Source organism: Pholis gunnellus, assembly GCF_910591455.1.
Source record: "Pholis gunnellus genome assembly, chromosome: 8".
In the NCBI taxonomy this organism is placed as follows: domain Eukaryota; kingdom Metazoa; phylum Chordata; class Actinopteri; order Perciformes; family Pholidae; genus Pholis; species Pholis gunnellus.
Genome location: NC_136534.1, coordinates 22,412,344 through 22,431,265, shown reverse-complemented (window position 1 = coordinate 22,431,265; position 18,922 = coordinate 22,412,344). Strand labels below are relative to the sequence as shown.

General features: G+C 40.1%; 1 protein-coding gene across 1 annotated transcript; it reads left to right on the top strand.

Annotated features, from left to right (window-relative positions):
- Window positions 1–3,895: 3,895 nt before the first annotated feature.
- Window positions 3,896–5,229, top strand: LOC306699799 (protein rapunzel-like; the record flags this gene model as incomplete). The annotated part of the gene is made up of 2 exons (XM_079164549.1): window positions 3,896–4,389; window positions 4,539–5,229. 2 exons carry the CDS (start codon window positions 3,896–3,898, stop codon window positions 5,227–5,229), a joined length of 1,185 nt encoding a protein of 394 aa, XP_079020675.1.
- Window positions 5,230–18,922: the final 13,693 nt, after the last annotated feature.

The following is an 18,922-nucleotide window of genomic DNA, read 5'->3' as shown; positions in this document are numbered from 1 at the left end:
ATAAAACTGATTTGGAGTCGTCAATTATTTAAGAGTTTGACCGGCCTGCACAGAGACCTGAAGTAAACACCCATCACATCTGGAACACCACCTGGGAGCCAGTCTTCAGTGTCTGACCTCTGGTGGCTGAAGGGGAGCAAACCCCTGCAACCAAGCTCCAACATCAAGAGGATAATATTCCTAAAAGTAATTTGTTTGGGTGTCTAAATACAGTACTTTTAGCCATATAGTGTATTTAGCTATACAACATTTCGAGTGAATAATCTTGAAAACACCATTAAAGCACAAAACAGTACGAGTAGAACATATATATATATATATACCATGTTATGAATATATTTTTACTGCTGTGTACAAAATAAGAACGAAGAATGAAAGATTTGATATTTGCTTTCTAACTGACATGTACACACAGTCAAACAATCGACCACTCTACTGCCAAACAGCCGCTAATGTTGAATCGCACTCATGCACTGAGGAAAAACAAGACAAAACTAAAATAGTTAAATGTAAATAGAGAAAATATTTGTTCACTTTTATGGCAGGTTTTGTTTTTTTATGTAATTTTTGGGTTTTAAACTATTTTCATTCACTATCAATGATTGTTGTTGAATTATTTGGATATTTTTGGAAGCATCTTAATCTAGAATGAGCAATAAAGCAAGTAGCTTTTTCCCCACAGTTTGACAGCTTCAAATGTATTTAGTTCCTACTTGTTCCAACACGTATTTTTAATTGATTACAGAGTAACAGATTAAAAAAGACTTATTGTTTTGTATGACCGCATCATTCCAACTAATTGTAATAGTTTAAGAGACTTGAATCGTCTTATTTGCCCAGAATTGTGCCTATTTGGCATCTTTGTAAAATGAGAGCTTTTTATGGGTATCAAATGTGAATTTTACAACATGTCCATAGATGGTGCATAGGAGGCCTGTGAGCTAAGAGGGAATGTAAAAGGTGCAATTTACTGATTTGTACGCAAGAGGGCATGAGTACTTCACTTGCTTCATCGTTACACCTGTTTTCACTGAACTCCCTGAGGGCCAACGGGAATGAAGCATCACATCTGCGCCTCCAAACTGACGAGATAATAAAGCCTATACTTCCTTCTAAGATATGCTACATGACCTGTGCGAACGCAATCTAAATTATTTATAGTTTCAAAAGAGAGGGAAATGATTTACCGCAGGTGAAGTAGAATGGGCACATGGCCCTGGTTAATACCTCTGGTATGGCCCTCATGCATCGTTTTCCAGCTGAACAGGTTTGACTCACAGCTCAGAGTTAAGGGAACCGAAACAGGAAAATGTGCATTGCAGTCGTTTGAAATGCAGATTACTGAGAAACAAAGAATTGAGGTTCTCACCTATACTCCCAGACGGAACGATGAGTGTCTTTCAGCCACAGACGCACGTCGTCCATCATGTGATGGAGCTCATGTTTCTCTCCATGACAGGAACTCGTTTCGGAGAATCCATTTCCACCTGAAAAATATAAATGTGTACTACTTCAGAAATTCAGATAAAAGTATTTATCATGAAACGAAGAGGATGTCTTCATATATGAGGTGAAGCTCTTCGTGGTTTGGAGGAGAAACGATTTGCGTAATGATGTTGATTTTTGTGAGGGAGGTTCAGTTGGACGCACAGGGCGCGTCGTGTGCGCGCAGATGAAGGGGATGTGAGGTTTAATGTCACTATAAAGTCCTCTGAGTGATGAAAAAATAAACGTAATTCAGTGATCATTTTGATGGTAGAAGCGTGTTTTAACCAGATCCATTTGTGACAATTCTGAGTAGAGAGAGGTGGCGCATGTAGTTATAAATAAACGCTGTGTGGTTGACTAATTCGCTCCCTGAACATTTATATCTTTATCATTTAACACATTCTGAATCTTATTACAAATCCAAACGTTACGCGTGTATGTACTTCACACCTTCGTGTGCACATCCATTTATGATTTAAGATGAGGTTGTGGGTAAAATGTAAAAAATGATATACATTCATCGTAGCTATACTTAAACACTAACAAGACAAAACAAATTCGTTTCTCAATCGTCTTACCTCAAGTTTGGATCCTTTCACATTCAACAACGGCTGAACCGCATGATGGTGATGAAGAGACATTTGCACCAAGAGCGCAAGAAACCTCTCAGATCAAAAATCCGTCGAAGATACGTTGAAAATGATAAACAGCTAAACAGATAATTTAATTCAGCTCAGTTTATTTGAGAAGAGACTGAATCGTCCTTTCATGGTGCCACGAAGACCGAGAAGAAAATGAACCGACCACATATGTCACCTCTAGCAGTTTGTCTGTCTGTGTCTGTCTGTCTGTGTCTCACTCTCTCTCTCTCTTCCTCCCTCTATCTCTCTCCCTCTCTCCTTTGCAGATATTGAGTGCGCATTTCTTCTTCCTCTCTGGATCCTACTTTTGGACCCCTCCTCAGCTCCACACTAGAGAACCGTGGGAAAATCCTCAAACTTGCAGGGAATAAAAGAAACTTGTTTGCAGCTGTTGGGGCTCATCAAGCGAGAAGGACCAGCTGATTCATTTCGTTCAGGTACAGAAAAAACAGCATTGTTATTATAGGAATGTGATGAATGTCCTTATCTCCCATCAGAGGGGGTAAATACGCTGCAAGGTGTGTCCTATGCTCAGGGGAACTGTGCGTAAAAAGACTCTGGTTGCGCATTTCTTTTGGGTGCGCATGACAGTTAAACATGGTGCAGGTTGTTCACATGACAAACCTTTTTTTTAGTTAAAGGACATTTCTGGCATATATACTATGTATTTATTTGATGAATTGATTTTCAGTTGTTTGCTTATTTGCCACATCTAAAAATAGAATTTCAAATGAACCAAATTAATATCGATGTTAATTTGTCGAGTTGTGTGACGCATCATCTGTGGTCCATCCACTGACAAACATCTGAACAGAGAAGAGGTGATTTATCTTGTTGTACGTGAGGAAGATATTTTTAAACCTGGTTTGGCCTTGGTCTGGTCTGGTCTGTTCTGCTCTGAAATGAGTCATACGCAGACCCAAGGGCATGTCTCATCCAAGTAATCTCAGGCACCCATTTTGTTTATATGACATCATTACCTTCTTCACCATGTCAAAGCAGGGTCAAGGTACATTTTTCTTTTTTATATCCTGCATTTAATTCTGATGTCTATATTAACCTTCATAGTTATCTCTTGAAATGACAAAAACAGAGCTTTTGTCATTTGTCTTCTAGAGCTGCAACTAATTATTTTCATTATGGATTATTTGTTTAATTGTTTCTTCAATCAAAATGTAATTTTTTTTTGAAAATGCTCATTATATGTTAGCAGTTCGTCAGTTTCAAATGTCTTATTTTGTCTGACCAACACTCATAAATGGAAATATATTTAGTTTATCATCACAAAAGACAAAGAAAAGCAGCAAATCCTCCCATCGGAGAAGCAGCAAGCAGAGTGTGTTTGAATCATTTTTCAAGCAAAAATGCCAAACAATTAATGGACGATTTGTTTCAGCTCTGGAATATTTAATAATAACTATTCACCAATGTGTTTCATAACCTTCAAGGAGAAAGCGTCTTCGTGTTAACACTAGTGTGCTTTTTGAAAAACCTATGAGGAAATCCCTTTGGTGGAGCTGCTCACAACTTATAGACCTACACGAGCTGAGAGACGGTCACTGCTTAATATTAGTGGTTCACAAGCCTTAAAAAGGTTGAAAACCACTGTATTAGATAACGGCCAGTCCTTCCTCATTATTGATGGAAAAAAAGTCAATAATTTAACAGTACAATGACTTTGACCCATTTTGTCACATGCTTCATATCATTTCCCCCGATGTTTATTTGTACCCGACACCAGTTTCTGTCCCTCTGTGTCTCAGAAAATGACCACTTCATTGGAGAGGGTCGTGGCCCAGAAGAAGGAGGCCATCGAGGCAGTGATGGACATGTTTGAGAAGGGGGCCGAGGTGTTGGCCAGCGCTGTGGGCGAGCTCTTCCCCCTCTGTGAGGCCGCCGCGCCGGTTCTCCGCTTGGCCTTAGACAATGTCCACAGCAAAGAGGTCTTCTACGTCAAAGAGCAGTTCCTGACGGTGAGGAACAAGCTTGACGTGCTCTCCACCCAACTGGAGGACATCGACTGCGAGATCAAGAAGGGGAGACTGGATTCCCAGTACTTCTCGGTGGAGGAGAACATTAGGAACCAGTTTCGGAAGTATATGGACATCTTGGAGGCAAAACAGCAGTTCAAAGTGGTGAAGACCAGACTTTTTGTGGAGCACTTTGCCAAAACTGGAGGGGAGAAGAACCTGTTTGTGCTGCACGATGCTCTGATGGGGACAAACAGCTTTGGGGAGTCGGTTTTAGAGTTGGTTGAAAGGTAAATTGTTAATGTTTCTGCATTCATTGCAGCGGTCGTGACGGTTCTACTCCTTTGCATGCTTCTGACAACAATCATCACTGCAGGTTTCTCTGTATTGAAGCAAAAGAAACTTCAATATAAATGTAAATGGTTCCTGTGTTTTGCAGGTACGTGGCGAGGAACCGTCGTCTCCTGGAAGATTTCTGTGTCCGGATGAAGGAGCTCCTCTGTTTGGGTCTGATTGCTCTTTTGGGCCACTGTGCCTTAACCCAAAACCAAGAGGAAGAAGACGACAAAATCCAAGAGTGGAGCAGCAAAATTGAAGAAGTAGAGTCCAAGATGAAGACAACCATCAAGTCCTGTATCGCCGCCTTCCCAGAGCAAGCAGAACTAGACGCTCAGCGCCTCCTGCAAGAAAAGGAGGAAGAGAACCTGCAAGATACGACTCAGCAGCTGCTCGAATTCTTGATGAAGAAGTACGATTGGGTCAGCTGGTCAGTGCGGCTGATCAACCATTCAGGGAGCACCTACCGGAACTGGCGAGCAGGTGAGCACTTTCACCACGTGGCGGGACAGAACTGGTTCGAGGTGCTTCAGGTGAACAACATCAACCTGGTGGTGTCGTACAGCACCAAACCCCAGCCGGTGCCTCGTGACTGCATCCGGCAGGTGATGGAGGGCCAGGGGAAGAAGGGAAACGCCCCGGCGGTGGTGGAGGTGTTGGAGAAGCAGCTGTGCGGGTTTGTTGTTCACGCCGTCAGTCGCCACAAGGAGTCTGCAGCTGCGTGGAGCTTTCCTGAAGACTGCCACTACTGGGAGAGACACAAGAATGTGGCAGTGTGTGTGCACTCAGAGTAAAGCTGACACCGGTTTAAGGTTTTAGGATTGGGTGTATTGAAATTGAGATACTGTAGATTTTTGTTGTTTGTCCAAGAGTGAGCTGATAATATCGGCACGTAAGTTTACCTTAAATTAGAATAATGAATCTCAGAAACTAAGGATGCACTGATCCGTCTGATGGGTGTCAGCGCCGATACCGATCTTGTGAAGAGAACCGGGTATCGACCACATGTCACCAATCCAAATTAAAACCATTTTCACATTTCAATGTGCAAAATATTTTCATATCCATCAATATTTGACAGTTATTATTCACTTCAGTCACTCAAATGACACTCACAGCAGGGCGCCCCCCTTTTCTTTGAGCTACTCATATGTATGCTACTTATGTAACTTCCTTCATTGTAAGTCATAGATTTTTCATAGATAGCTAAAAAGTAATGTAGTGGTGGAAGAAGTATCCTGATCCGTTACTTTAGTAAAACTACCAGTGCAACAATTTATTTTAATGAAACCATCTGAGAAGTGTCTTTGCTTGAACTGCTAACAACTGACACACATCTAAAACAAGACAAAGGGACCAAACTAGACACTGCTTTCCTGCAACGGGTCACAAGCCAAAAAGGTGGATAACCACGGGTTTAATCTTAAACAATTCATTGTATTTTACAGGCATATCATAGGTTTCTTAATTTAAAATCTTTATCTGAAGAGTAACTATAACTGTCAGATCAATGTAGTGGAGTGAAAAGTAGAATATTGTCCTCTGAAATGTTGTAGAGTAGAAATATAAAATAGCTTAAAATGGAAATACTCAAGTAAAGTACAAGCAGTACATTACAGTGCTTGATAAAATGTACTTAATTACTTCCATCACTGTGTGTAGTTATCTGCATGTTACAACACAACAATGACTCCCATCAGATCCATGTGAGGTCTAAAGATTTTAAATTGTCTCAGGAGAGGAAAAGTCAGATCGGTGCTCCTTATCACAAACAAAGTATTTCAGATTGTTTGTTAAAATAACTAAATCACAAATGCACTTTTATTAACTTTCTGGGTTGTGTCAATTTTCTCTAAAGTGAAGATTTGATGCATATGTATTTTATGTTGTAGCTTTTTAAATATCAACTGCCTGCATATTATGAACTGTGGCGCTTTGCATCTGTTTGTAGTTCGTGAGAAACTAACCAGGCCCTTTTACACTAACACTGCACTGTCTATAATAATGTGAAGTGTCTATGCTTTTACCGCCGCTGCATACAGTAATAATCCAGTGTCCCATGAGAAATAGCTTCTGCACCTACAGCTCGAAAGAGATGGTTTTGCTGAGGCTGCATCTACTGAGCTGTGCTCCCATTTTGTCTTTGCTCAGCAGGCTGGCCTACATAACTCTGACAGAGGGACAGAGGTTACTTTTTCAGACGTGAGAAGACAAGAGGCTTGGAGTTTGGCACTGGAGAGGCAACGATGTGCCTTGTGTTTTAAACACATTTAAACCCCCCGAACCAAAACAACCAAACCTCACTGCTCACCAGTGCTGTGCCTGTATTTATAGAATGGATGAGAAAGGATTTCGTCTGCAAGATTCTTCATCTGTGCATTTTATATTTTTGCTGTTTTGTTTTGCACTTCCTTATGTGAAGATTTTTTTTTACGATTATATATGATTTTTCTTCGTCTGTTATGATATTCTGCTCATACGAAACACTTATTTCTTTGAGTATTTAAAAACTGTGGCACTGTGATTTTTTTGCCAGAAGTGTAAAATAACTTCACTCCCTGAGCATCCATAGAGTTTAGAAACCTATTACAACACATTCTACTTTTATGAACTGTGCAGGTTGACATCCACTGTGTTATACCGATCAATGACATAAACAGGCTTTTAAATCATATCAAAATGTCATGTATTATTACTTAAACCACATCAACTTCTATGTTCAAACTAAATACTCTGAATAAAGTCAGTGCATGATCAATGTTCAGCAGACTTGTTATGCTTTGTGACAATTATTGACCAAATACAAATAGTTAATGGATGTGTAAACAAGTATAATCTAATACATGCCTCGCTTTTCTTGTACAAATGTGATTTACGCATCACTGTTAGCGCCTGTGCCCATTAAAACAAGGCAGTGCACCCTCAGCAACAGGCACGCCGACTAATTCAATTGATATTTTACACATAAGTCAGCATTTCCTGACCGCAGCTCCGGTTTGATAGTCTATGAATAACCTTTGGCTGAGCTAATATCCTGCAGACGAGCTGCAAAGTGCTTGGCTCAGCAGGATGGAATCAGTCATAATGCCTGCCTGGTGTAGGTGCAGAGCGGGTAGAGACGGCCATCATTTCATATCTCAGTGGATCTGGAGGGTCTTTAGCTGCTCGTAAATCCAGCCTGTCAGAATCCATCAAGTGCTGTCTGTTATATACAGCGCAGTGCAGGAGGAAGTGCACTGTGTTGAACCATCGGAGGTTTCTGTGTCAGCAGTGGAAAATAGCTCCTGGTGGGAGCATGACGTTGTTATGAGGATACCATTTAGGCATATAACCAATTTTAGGCACAAAATGATTAATTTGATTTTGAATGAAAGACGGGCTCTGGTTCAAAATAATGCCTACGAGCACATCTAAAGCTCGCTGTATTTACATGATGCATCTAGTTTCTTTATTTGCTACAAAAACAACGAAGTGAAAAACGACTAAATCTAAAAACTAGAAAAAATGAGACATATTGGTTGACACATTGTATCACCTTTCGACGGATTTACAGTCTTATGCTAAGCTAAGCTAACCCTGGCGTTAGCTTATTTTTTAGCGTGCAGACATGAGCGTGTTGTCAACCTTCTCATCAGCTCTCTCACTCTCAATATGAAAGCAAAGAAGCGTATTGCCGAACATGTCAAAATATTCCTTTAATTAGTGAGCTTCAGCAGTGTTGGTTAGGTGTGTTTTTTAGCTTTGCATCGAGCCAGCTGTTGTCCACTGCTTGCTGTCTTTATGCTAAGCTAAACTAATAATTTCCTGACCCCAGCTCTACATTTAACATAGACATAGTGGTATGGAACATCCTAAAAAGGTTAAATTCTAAAACTCAGCTTTTGACTCTCATCGTTATTTCATTCTACATTAAATATGATATACAATATGAGTACAAAACCAAAACAAAGGAAAATGCGTCACTGTCTAAATACTTCTGGACTGCAACACACATCACTGCACCTGCTACCTCGTTGGCACAAAGCCTTTTTACAATTAGAAATCCCAGACAGGTGACTAACACGCTTTGATTTATCAGTTCTTAAGTCCTACGCTGAAAAAACAGATAATATGGAGCAGACAGCGAGACGGGTGTGCCAGACAACAAGCTCAGTCTTCAAACACACCACTGAACCAGTCAAAGAGAACAGACCACTGAAATGTTGCAACACGACAAACAAAATGGAAACTTGCTCTTGTCAAAACAATAGGCCTGTTCACCTGCTATGATAGCCTGCATGGTTTATTTAAATTGAATTCATCCTAATCTCTTAATTTGTATCTTTTAATCCAAAGTGGTGGATGCATTTGGATGCTATTTTCTACATTATTACCAGGAGCGTTAAGTATTTCTGAGGTTTTTCTCCTGTGTGGACATAAAGAGCAGCGGCGGCCTGTTCTGTAAGCCACAGGATTCATTAGTGGTTGTGTGGGCTTTGCCTAGGTAACAACTATTGATCCAAGAGGCTCTTCCCCTGCATAAAAGGCTTTGGCTGTGGGAGCACGTCAATCCCGACTGCCAATATGGGAAGACTAAAGCATCGGTTTACTGACAAGATCGACTGCATCCATCCTGTGGCGCAGGAGCCAGAGTTAGCTTGTTATGTGGTTAAAGGAAGGTTACGGTGAGGTTTTCTGGATGACAGAGTGAGATCTGATGAGGGAGCGGTACCAGAGGTGGTTTGCAGACAGAGGGCGCTATCAACTTTCAAATCTCAAGGCAATCAAGTTTTTAACAAAACCAATTTAAGAAATTATCTGTCAGATTGTATGGGTCTTATTGATTCACATTTGTGGAATTACCCAACATTTTTAATCATTTTAAAGCAAGAAGATGAATTAGAAACATGAAAGCCTGCATTGCTTTTCGGGCTATTTCATGTTTTTCTTCATACATTTAGAGTTAACATTGACTTTTACTTTGGAGCTTCTATGCAATTAAAGTGCAAAAGGTCACAGTGTCATACTGTTGATCACTGACTTTTTAACATTTACCAGAAAATGTATTGGAAGCAGGTACAAATGTTTGTGTTTGCACAAAAAGCAAAAGCCTCTATGATGTAATTCTGGAAATAATAAACTTACATCCCATCAAGAAAAGAAAAAGAAAAAAAACTACTTTCAGTTCACAAAACCTTTTCCCGGCATCTCTAAACGCTGTCCTTTCCATCAAGCTGAATCTCCTCATCTCCAAGAGGAGATAGAAAGCCAATATCAATATTTCATAAACAAATGAAACACTGGATGGAAGCTAGCATCAGAGTGGCCCTGGAGGAGAGAGTCGATCAATGGTAGGATAGCTCTGTCCGCTGCTGTCTGCCAATCCACTGGCCCACACAGGATAATGCTATTACCCATCAGTCCGAGTGGACCATCGACCCGCCTGCTGCTCTTTGAGTGGACTAATCCGATAAAAAGCATTAAAACATTTGTTCAGTGACACACTGGCTGCAGGTCTGAGCCCAGAACCTGGCTGACTGTTTTAGACGTAAAGGACATGTGATTTTGTTGACTTTAGTTTTAGAGTTGTTTTATGCTACAAATGTCCCAGAGACCACATCTGGCACCAACATGGAAGTCCAAAACATGGCTGAGTGTTTGAGGGTTGTCTAGATACAACAACAAACAAACTGGATCTGATGAAGTGTGACTTGGTGTGGGTGATTTAATAAATGCTCTAATGTAATGGATGCAGGGCAGAAAAGACAACAGTAAGCAGGAGTAGCAGCTTCTCACTCTACACTCCTCCCGAGGTGTCACGACCACATATGTGACATCTTAAGTTACACTCTCCAAGCTGACGAGAGGCATTTAATATCTCTGATGCCAAATGTGTATGTGGTGTTAATTACTTATAGGGACCAGCAGTGGTGGAGGAAGTACTCATATATTGTACTAGTACAACTGTATTACCAGCAAAAAAAAAGACTTAAAGTATTAACAATACTTGTTGGGCTGACTGGTCTCTTTCAGAGAGTTATATTATCATATATATCGTATTATTGGAATAATATTACTGATGGTTTGAAATACAAGCAGCATTTTGATGTGACAGCTGATGGAGGAACAAATTCTTCACTACTTTATATATACTGTTGGCTAGTTTAGCCTATAGCACACTATCTAAATTGATCATGTGTTTTGATTGTAAAATCTTACTTTGTAAAGTATGTATTGGAGTAAAAAGTATAATATTTCCATAAAAAATTTAGTGGAATAGAAGTTGAATACAACTGAAATGTACAACAGTACTTTGATGTGGAGATACTGCTGCCACGTTTAGCTTCTGTGCATTTAATCAGAGATAATACAGCTAAATAATACAATATAACTAGTTTACTATGGCTAGTTTACATTATCTCAAGATATTTCTTTCAGATTATTTTTGCATTAATTACATATCAACCAAAAACAGGACAGAAAGTTGTGCCCACTGAAAAGTGAATTGACTGTTTTAGGAATGCAACCAGGTGTTCAGAGGAACACACCTGAGGTCTCCAATGTGCCTCGAGTTCAGAGGAGTAAAGAGAGAGTTGATGCAACTTCACCAGTCAACTAATTGCTCAAGCAACCAAAGAACGGTGAACAGGTCCTTCTTCAGAGTTGTGTACAAGATGGCTGACTCTTTTCCAATTATCCAATGAGAACTTTACACAGAAGGTCAGCCTCTAAAGCAGGGGTATTCAATTAAAATTCCGAAAGGTCCAGATTGAGAAAATCTCCTCATGCAAAGGTCCGGAACATTACAATAATATCTAACTTGCGCTATTTAGTGTCATATATATATTCAAGAAGCCTAGTAGTAGTAACAAAGTATCTGTGTAGTCAACAACTGTCAAATCAAATAAATAAAGTACACATCAATTACATTTTAAAATCTAATATATATTTACGTTTTCAAATTTAACTGGATGGATTATAAATAATACATAGAAATACAGAAATAAATATTGTTCTCTCATTTCAAGTAAAATAAGGGATCCATCTAAAAATAAAATACACAAAAATGAATCTTTGAAAAGCTTGCATCAGAAATTGCTTGATTTTAGAAAAATGTATGAAAAGGAAAAAAGGAAAGTGTGGCTGGAGTGAACTTTCTTCTCTTTTGTTAAATCCATTTCACATGGAGTGTTTGGTCTAAAGATGTGTGTTTGGTCTCGTAGTGGCGTTTCACATCGGCGCATTTAATAATGCCCACGGTATCTGAACATACGAGTCGTTTAGTAGCGCCAGCAGGAAGAATGAACAAACAAGAGTTCGTCCATTCTTTGTTAAAAGCTCTGTTTTCGTGGTCCACGTATCTTTTTAGAGCACGTCATGTAAAATTATCCGACTTACTTCTCGCCTTCTCTCCGTCTCCCGTGTCTGTGTGCAAATCTCACTCGGCTCACGAACGATGCGTTTCAGAATACAGATATTCGATTGGCTGAGTAGCGTCACGTGAGATGATTTAGAACGTATGTGATTGGTCGGTGTATTTCCTGGACTGCTGAACGAGTGCTGTAAAGGCTGGAAAAGCTGTGCAGGTTAAAATAGAAGCGCTCCGCCAAAATGTATAATTCTCAATTATCCATCAGTTATTCGTCCGGGTCCGGATAGGACAGCGTCTGGGTCCGGATCCGGACCGCGGTCCGCCTATTGGTGACCCCTGCTCTAAAGGATGCAGCGACCCCAAATACTGAAATTTCAAAATAAAAGCACACAACAATTACTTAAGTATAACAATTGAGTACTTCTTCCACCTCTGTCACCTTCAACCTGACATAGCATTACTATTGTGTTTGTAAAGTTGTGTCACCATATTATTGGTATGCAGCACAAATGTAATTAATGGAGGAGGTAACATAAATGTAAATATATATTTCTTATCATATATTTAAAGCTAGGAATTGAAGCCATACAATGTTGCAGCTTTCAGTAGTGACAGCAGTGTTACCTGCTGTATGTACGGAGGACCTTCATGTGGATTGTGAGTGGAATGTTTGGGGAATCCATCTGTCAGTAAAGCTTTTTAAGTGGAAATCCACTGGGTGGTAAACACGTGTCCCGGCCATCTGCAGCGCCTCAGAATTTCCCTCATGTTTTCCAACTCTTCTCTTTCTCCTCTGATGCCATCGCTGTCTGCACTTCCTCTTCAAGGCCCCATGTTGTCTCACTCAAACCCCCAGCGCTGTTGTAGTCTAACCTCCCCAGATTCCTCTCTCCCTCATTTGCAGCAGGTCGCCGGCCCCGTCAGCACTGGAGAATCTCAGAATATGACCTCCACCTACCTCACTCTCTGTTTCTGCTGCTAACCCATCTGTCTTCCCTCATTTGTAGTCCTGCAGCTCTTTACCTGTTTGTCTCTTTTGTTATTCTGTCATTCGTAGTTTAGCAAATAATGTAACAGCCTCAAAAAAGCCAAACAACTATTCAATGTTCTGAAAAAGTAAAAGAAATAGCACTTCACATGTGTTAATGATCTGGTAATAATAAACAAATGTTGCCAGGCTCACTGATTTTGCAGGAATGTTTTTTATATTTTAAAAGAAACTTGGCTGGGCGATAAAACCCCCACTTCCTCTGGTTTCATCAGAAACAGAAACTAGGTGAGTCTGGTTGTGCAACACTTAATGGGGGAGGTGAAGTTGTGGATCAAGACCCTTAAGGGAGGGAGGTGAATGAGTAAAAGCGTGAGAAAGAGGAAATGAAAGAGAGGAGAACCAGGAAATGCCACGTCACAGAGAGTCATTGCTTTCAGTGGGTTAATCCTTCACCATCTGAATCAAATCCTCATGAGAACATCAACAAATACAGAGGATCAGATGCAGGAGCGGACTTGATGATTTAAGGGCCTGAGGCAAATACTTACATGGGCCCCCCCCCCAAGAGCCTAAACTCTATTTTAAAAAACAAAGACAAAAGTTGCTGCTGGAGCTGATCAGTCTTCACTGATCACTGTCTCCTAGGAATTCTGATTATGATTTGTTTTGACAAATACATTTTGAGGGAAATGTAATTGCTGCCCAGATTCTTCAGCAACATAGTTTTCTAGTGGAGGCAGGGCTGTGTTTTTACAGCACACACAATGAGTAAGGGTGTGGGTGGATGGTGGGTGCACAAAGTGCAGGACTTTGATACCGAACCAGGTTTAAACTCAAACTGACCCTAACCTAAAACGTTACCGTAGGTGTAATATCAGAAATCATGTCTATTTTTTAAATGGGCTTCTTGTCCTCCATTTAACCAACTGTTTACTGTATGTTAACACTAGCTAGCTAACACTAGTTAGCTTTTCCATCAACACAACTGCAAAGTGGAGTCCTCCAAGTTTCTGTTTGTCCAGCCTCCTGAAGCACAATCCATCTCTTAAAGCTACAGACAGTCATCACACATGTAACTCAATTATTAATGTCCCTCCAGCTGACGTCTCAGAGGAAACTGTTTTAATGTGAAATCTGTCATGACTGCCATCAGCTGGTGTCTTTGCTCTGCTCAAAGCAAAGATTGGACAGTTGCTACTGTTTTATCATTTGGCATCGAGGATGCATCTCGATCTTAAAAAGAAAAAAACTCTCTCACACCTCCAGATGAAAACCAATGACAGCCCTCTGCATTTATTATCGGCAGGCCTGTTTTGCCCTCTGCTGGACAACACAGAAACGCAATACACCTCCTCACTTACTGTGTTGAGATCTGATTTCATGTCACGATAACAAAACACTGCATTCAATAATTAAATACAAAAGGCAAAATGAATTATGACAATTCTGTGTTTGATTTGTTTCCATTTTAGCATTTAAAATCTTCCATATTTCCTACATATTGTCTTATCAGTATTCACTGCATTATCTATCTTTGGCCCTGACTAACAGTTCAAACAGAGCTAATGTTTGTTTGGTAGAACTGGATTTTATAGCAGCCGTATAGCAGCATATGGACTCTTTGTTGAAAACACATTGTAACACAACTGAAAGTAAGATTAAACATAATGAAGTGTTTATTCAGTTTAGAGTTATGGCTGATATCTGAGGTGGATGTCATAGGAAAAGGAGATTCGTTAAAGCAATGAGCTCCTGCATCAGATTGTTTTAATTTTAATTTTTGTGTAGGAGTCCACTCTGTAACTAACACAGTGTGGTTTTCCAAAGAAGCGACGGTATAATTTTAGGACGAGGCCTGGTGGATGACGATGTGTGACCTCAACATTCAGGAAGGTTCTGGGAGTTTCCCCCCAAAGCAGGAGTATAAATAGTCCCCCAGGCTTATTTGTCTGTCCACAAACGCAATAGTGAATTACAGATGTAATTGTTGTATTGATCTGCTCTGTGAAACATATCTCCAGCATCAGTTCCTATTGTTTTGTCCCAGCAGTATTTACATGCAACACTACATATGATGACATGTCTTGTGTCTGTGAATAACTGATATGACAGACCGCTCTACATAAAGGACAAACAGGGGAGCATGTTAGAGCCACAACTTTTATTGTGGAAATAAACTGATCTAAAATAATACATCATGAAGTTAGTTAATATGATTAGAGAATCTTGAATTAATTTAACTTCTGTATGTGCAGCGTAAAGAAGAACACGGGGGCCTTTTTTGGAGGCTTTCGGTAAATCAGGAGTACAACAATATGATTAAACAAAATGTCTGCCAGGAAGAGTAATTGGATTTCCAATATACATGGAGCTTGAAGGTGCTTTGACTCACTCATGTAAGGGCAAAGATAGACTCGGGGGTGAATTTGCCTGCGATCAATAAAGTTGCCTTCTCTCAGCCCCTGAACCTTTATCTGTTTCCTCAGATCCAACCCGAGTTTGTATTGATCTGCGTGAGTGACAGATGGGCTTGTATCCTGGCGGTCTGTTGGCATTTCGCTGCTGGAGTCACCGTAGTGCATACAGATCGTTGGTGCGTGACTCAGACTGGTCAAAGTTCAGTTGTGTTATGGATCATGAGCAAACTGTTCACAGCAACTCAATAAAAAGAGTGTGAGGAAGAGATGTGACAAAGTGATACTGTAAATGTAACAATGGTAACAGTTAAAGGGATAAATGTTCAGGTCAGCTGTTGCTTGTAAACCAGTTTCTCTCTAAAATTATTGTTAGGTGGATTATCTTCTAATAATGTGAATTTATTTTCCTCCAAAAATGTCTCTTTGATTATTTTAAAGCTGGAAAATGTTGTAATTTAAAGGACTTTAAACTCACTGGTCAAGTTACAGCACAAGATAGTAAATAGTGATAGCGATAACAGTCAGCGAAGAGGAACTGATAGCAGTTCTGTCACTTTTCTTTTTCATGAAACCGGCCTTGAAATGCACTATGGAATCACTTTTCCTCTGTCCCTGCCCTCCCTTGACTTCTTTACACCAAGTGATGTTGTAGTCTGTCACCGAATGCCATGTTCTCTGTGACCTGGAAACATCTGGAGAGAGGAGGGGGAGGGCCGACATTACTCAGAGTGAAAACACCGCCGTTAAACCGAAACTACAGACCTTCTTAAATGTAGTGTCTATGCTGACGTTCAGGGTTGTTATGCCATCACAAAAAAATCCCTGATGGCAAAATTGTGATGCAAAGAAGACCTGAAATTGCGGAAATTTCAGTCTCTGTATGAAGAGTTTGTGCTATGCCATTTTTTTTGCCCACACTTGCAGCTCTGTGGCAACGTTTACATCCATTACACAAAGAAAAAAGTTAAATTGTTACAGCTCAGCTGTATTCAGAAGACCCGTCAACCCTGCACACATTTATTTTCCCATGGGAATCAAATCCAGCATGACGAGTACTAAATCCAGGTTTTCCCACGAACAACGTTCTATCTATGAAGCAATGATGTAATACGGAGGTGTGGATACATGCAACGAACTTTAAAGTCTGTAAGCACACGCCCCCTTTTTCTTTATGTGACTATCTTGATTACTTACTCAGCCTGTTTACCGACAACCAAAATAGTTCCCAAAATGAATTATGTTGAACAGTTGTACAATTGTTGTACAATTAAACAATTGGCAATACATCCTGGTCTGAGCAGGTCATCAACATTTTTTCATGGCTTTGTTTAAAGTTCTGCCGAAATGAAGTCTTGTATTTCAGGCTGAGCATCTTCGTTGTTTTCCTGTGAAGTTCTGCAGAAACATGTCTCTGCACCTCTTTTCTTATGATATAATAGACAACTATTTAAATCTCCTCTTCTACAGAAGTGCTTTCTTTTGTGTCTCAAGTAGTGCCATCGATGTTTTCAAACACCGAACCTTTCCAGAAAATGCCGCGTATATTCTACCATGGGATGAGCCACTGGGGGCTTTTCCTGTGAGCTGAAGAGACATCTTGAAATCTCAAATATTTCACCCATGTTTCCACCTGGAGAGCATGAAACCACAAGCAGCAAAGGCAAAACTTTTCCACACATTCAACACTTTTCCATTGATGCTGGAGCTTCTTTTATAGGCCGCGTTGTTTGTTTGGTTCCGAGCTACGTGTGTCCTCGGAAAACACAGGCCGTCTTTCACTGAGCAGCACTGTGACGGCCTGAGCGCTGCCCCCGCAGGGCTAATGTCATCCCTCTTTGCAATGCTTGAAACCAGTAGCCAATTGCTTTCCATCACTAATTATTATATTCAGAGGGAAGTAGGTAAACATTTACGAAATCATCTCAAAAGGCCTTTCTTAAAAAGTAAGATTTATTTTGACATTTGACATCTCTCCCGTCTATTTGACCGCAGCCACTCAGTGCAACTACTTGTAGCTTTTACTGGGATTGTTTAAGCTTGCAGGAAGAGGCAGAGTTGACCTTTCATCTTGTCGGGTGGTTTTTGTTTCTGAAGAATGTGGTCTTCATCTACACTTGAATGAGATCTGATCACAATGCCTTCAACATGAATTTACACCTTCCTTTGATATGCGATTCTTTTCTCAACATAATGACCTAGATACAGATTGCATTTTAATTTGAAGTTGTGAATGGGTCATGAGACAGATCATTGTTCATGTGGCGGTTTAAATGTTTTGGGATCGTTTTGATGCTGATATTGCATGAAAGAGTTGTTTCATCACGACTCAGTCGCTGGAGCATTTGACATGCCTGCAATGTTCATCAAATCTCACGCTGTGGCAGCAAGTGCATAAATGCATTCATGAAATATTCACAACTTCAAAAAGGAAATAGAGGCCACAGTCTTACTCTTTCTCCTTAAAGACACGCACTTTGTGGACATGTTGGAGAGATATTTATCTCTCTAGAAAGCTGGCTATATAAAATATACCTACATGCTGCACTGATGTATCTCATTATTTTACTAAACACTGCTTACTCAGCTTGTCTTCATCCAAATACCTCTGTTCTAATTGCATCAAATCCTTGTGAACACATCCCTGATTTTCCTGCGACTCAAATCAATGCAGTTTAAGAGGAATAGTTGAGAGGTAAAGATCTGGGCACAGACCAACTTTGTGTTTGCTGTTTGGGGCCTCTGGCAATATCCCACAAATCAAGCATCCATTACTCAAAGAAAAAAGTATAATTGTTACAGCTCAGCTGTATTCAGAAGACCCGTCAACCCTGCACACATTTATTTTCCCATGGGAATCAAATCCAGCATGACGAGTACTAAATCCAGTTTTTCCCACGAACAACATTCTATATGAAGCAATGATGTAATACGGAGGTGTGGATACATGCAACGAACTTTTAAGTCTGTAAGCACACGTCCCCTTTTTCTTTATGTGACTATCTTGATTACTTACTCAGCCTGTTTACCGACAACCAAAATAGTTTCCAAAATTAATTGTGTTGAACAGTTTGTACAATTAAACAATTGGCAATACATCCTGGTCTGAGCAGGTCATCAACATTTTTTTATGGCTTTGTTTAAAGTTCTGCCGAAATGAAGTCTTGTATTTCAGGCTGAGCATCTTCGTTGTTTTCCTGTGAAGTTCTGCATTAGAAACATCTCTCTGCACCTCTTTTCTTGTTATATGATAGACAACTATTCAAATCTCCTCTTCTACAGAAGTGCTTTCTTTTGTGTCTCAAGTAGTGCCATCGATGTTTTCAAACACCGAACCTTTCCAGAAAATGCTGCGTATATTCTACCATGGGATGAGCCACTGGGGGCTTTTCCTGTGAGCTGAAGAGACATCTTGTGGCGAGGAGGAAACACTAGCCATAGGCTAAGGTCAAAAAGGTCAAATGTGTCCAATAGCTTCCTCGGACCAGGAAGTACTTTATCTTTTCAGCCTTCCAGACACAAACAACAAAGACAGCACAACCTCTGTTACGGGGTTCTGTCATTAGATTTAGTCTCATGAACTTTACATAAAATGACATAGATGCCAAAGAAATACTTTGAAAAGCTTCTTTTTTTCCTTATTTTTACAGATTGTAGATTCAGGATGCAGCTGCAGTTCACAGATAATGCATGCATTTTCAATTTTATGTGTTGTCCATGAAAATACCATT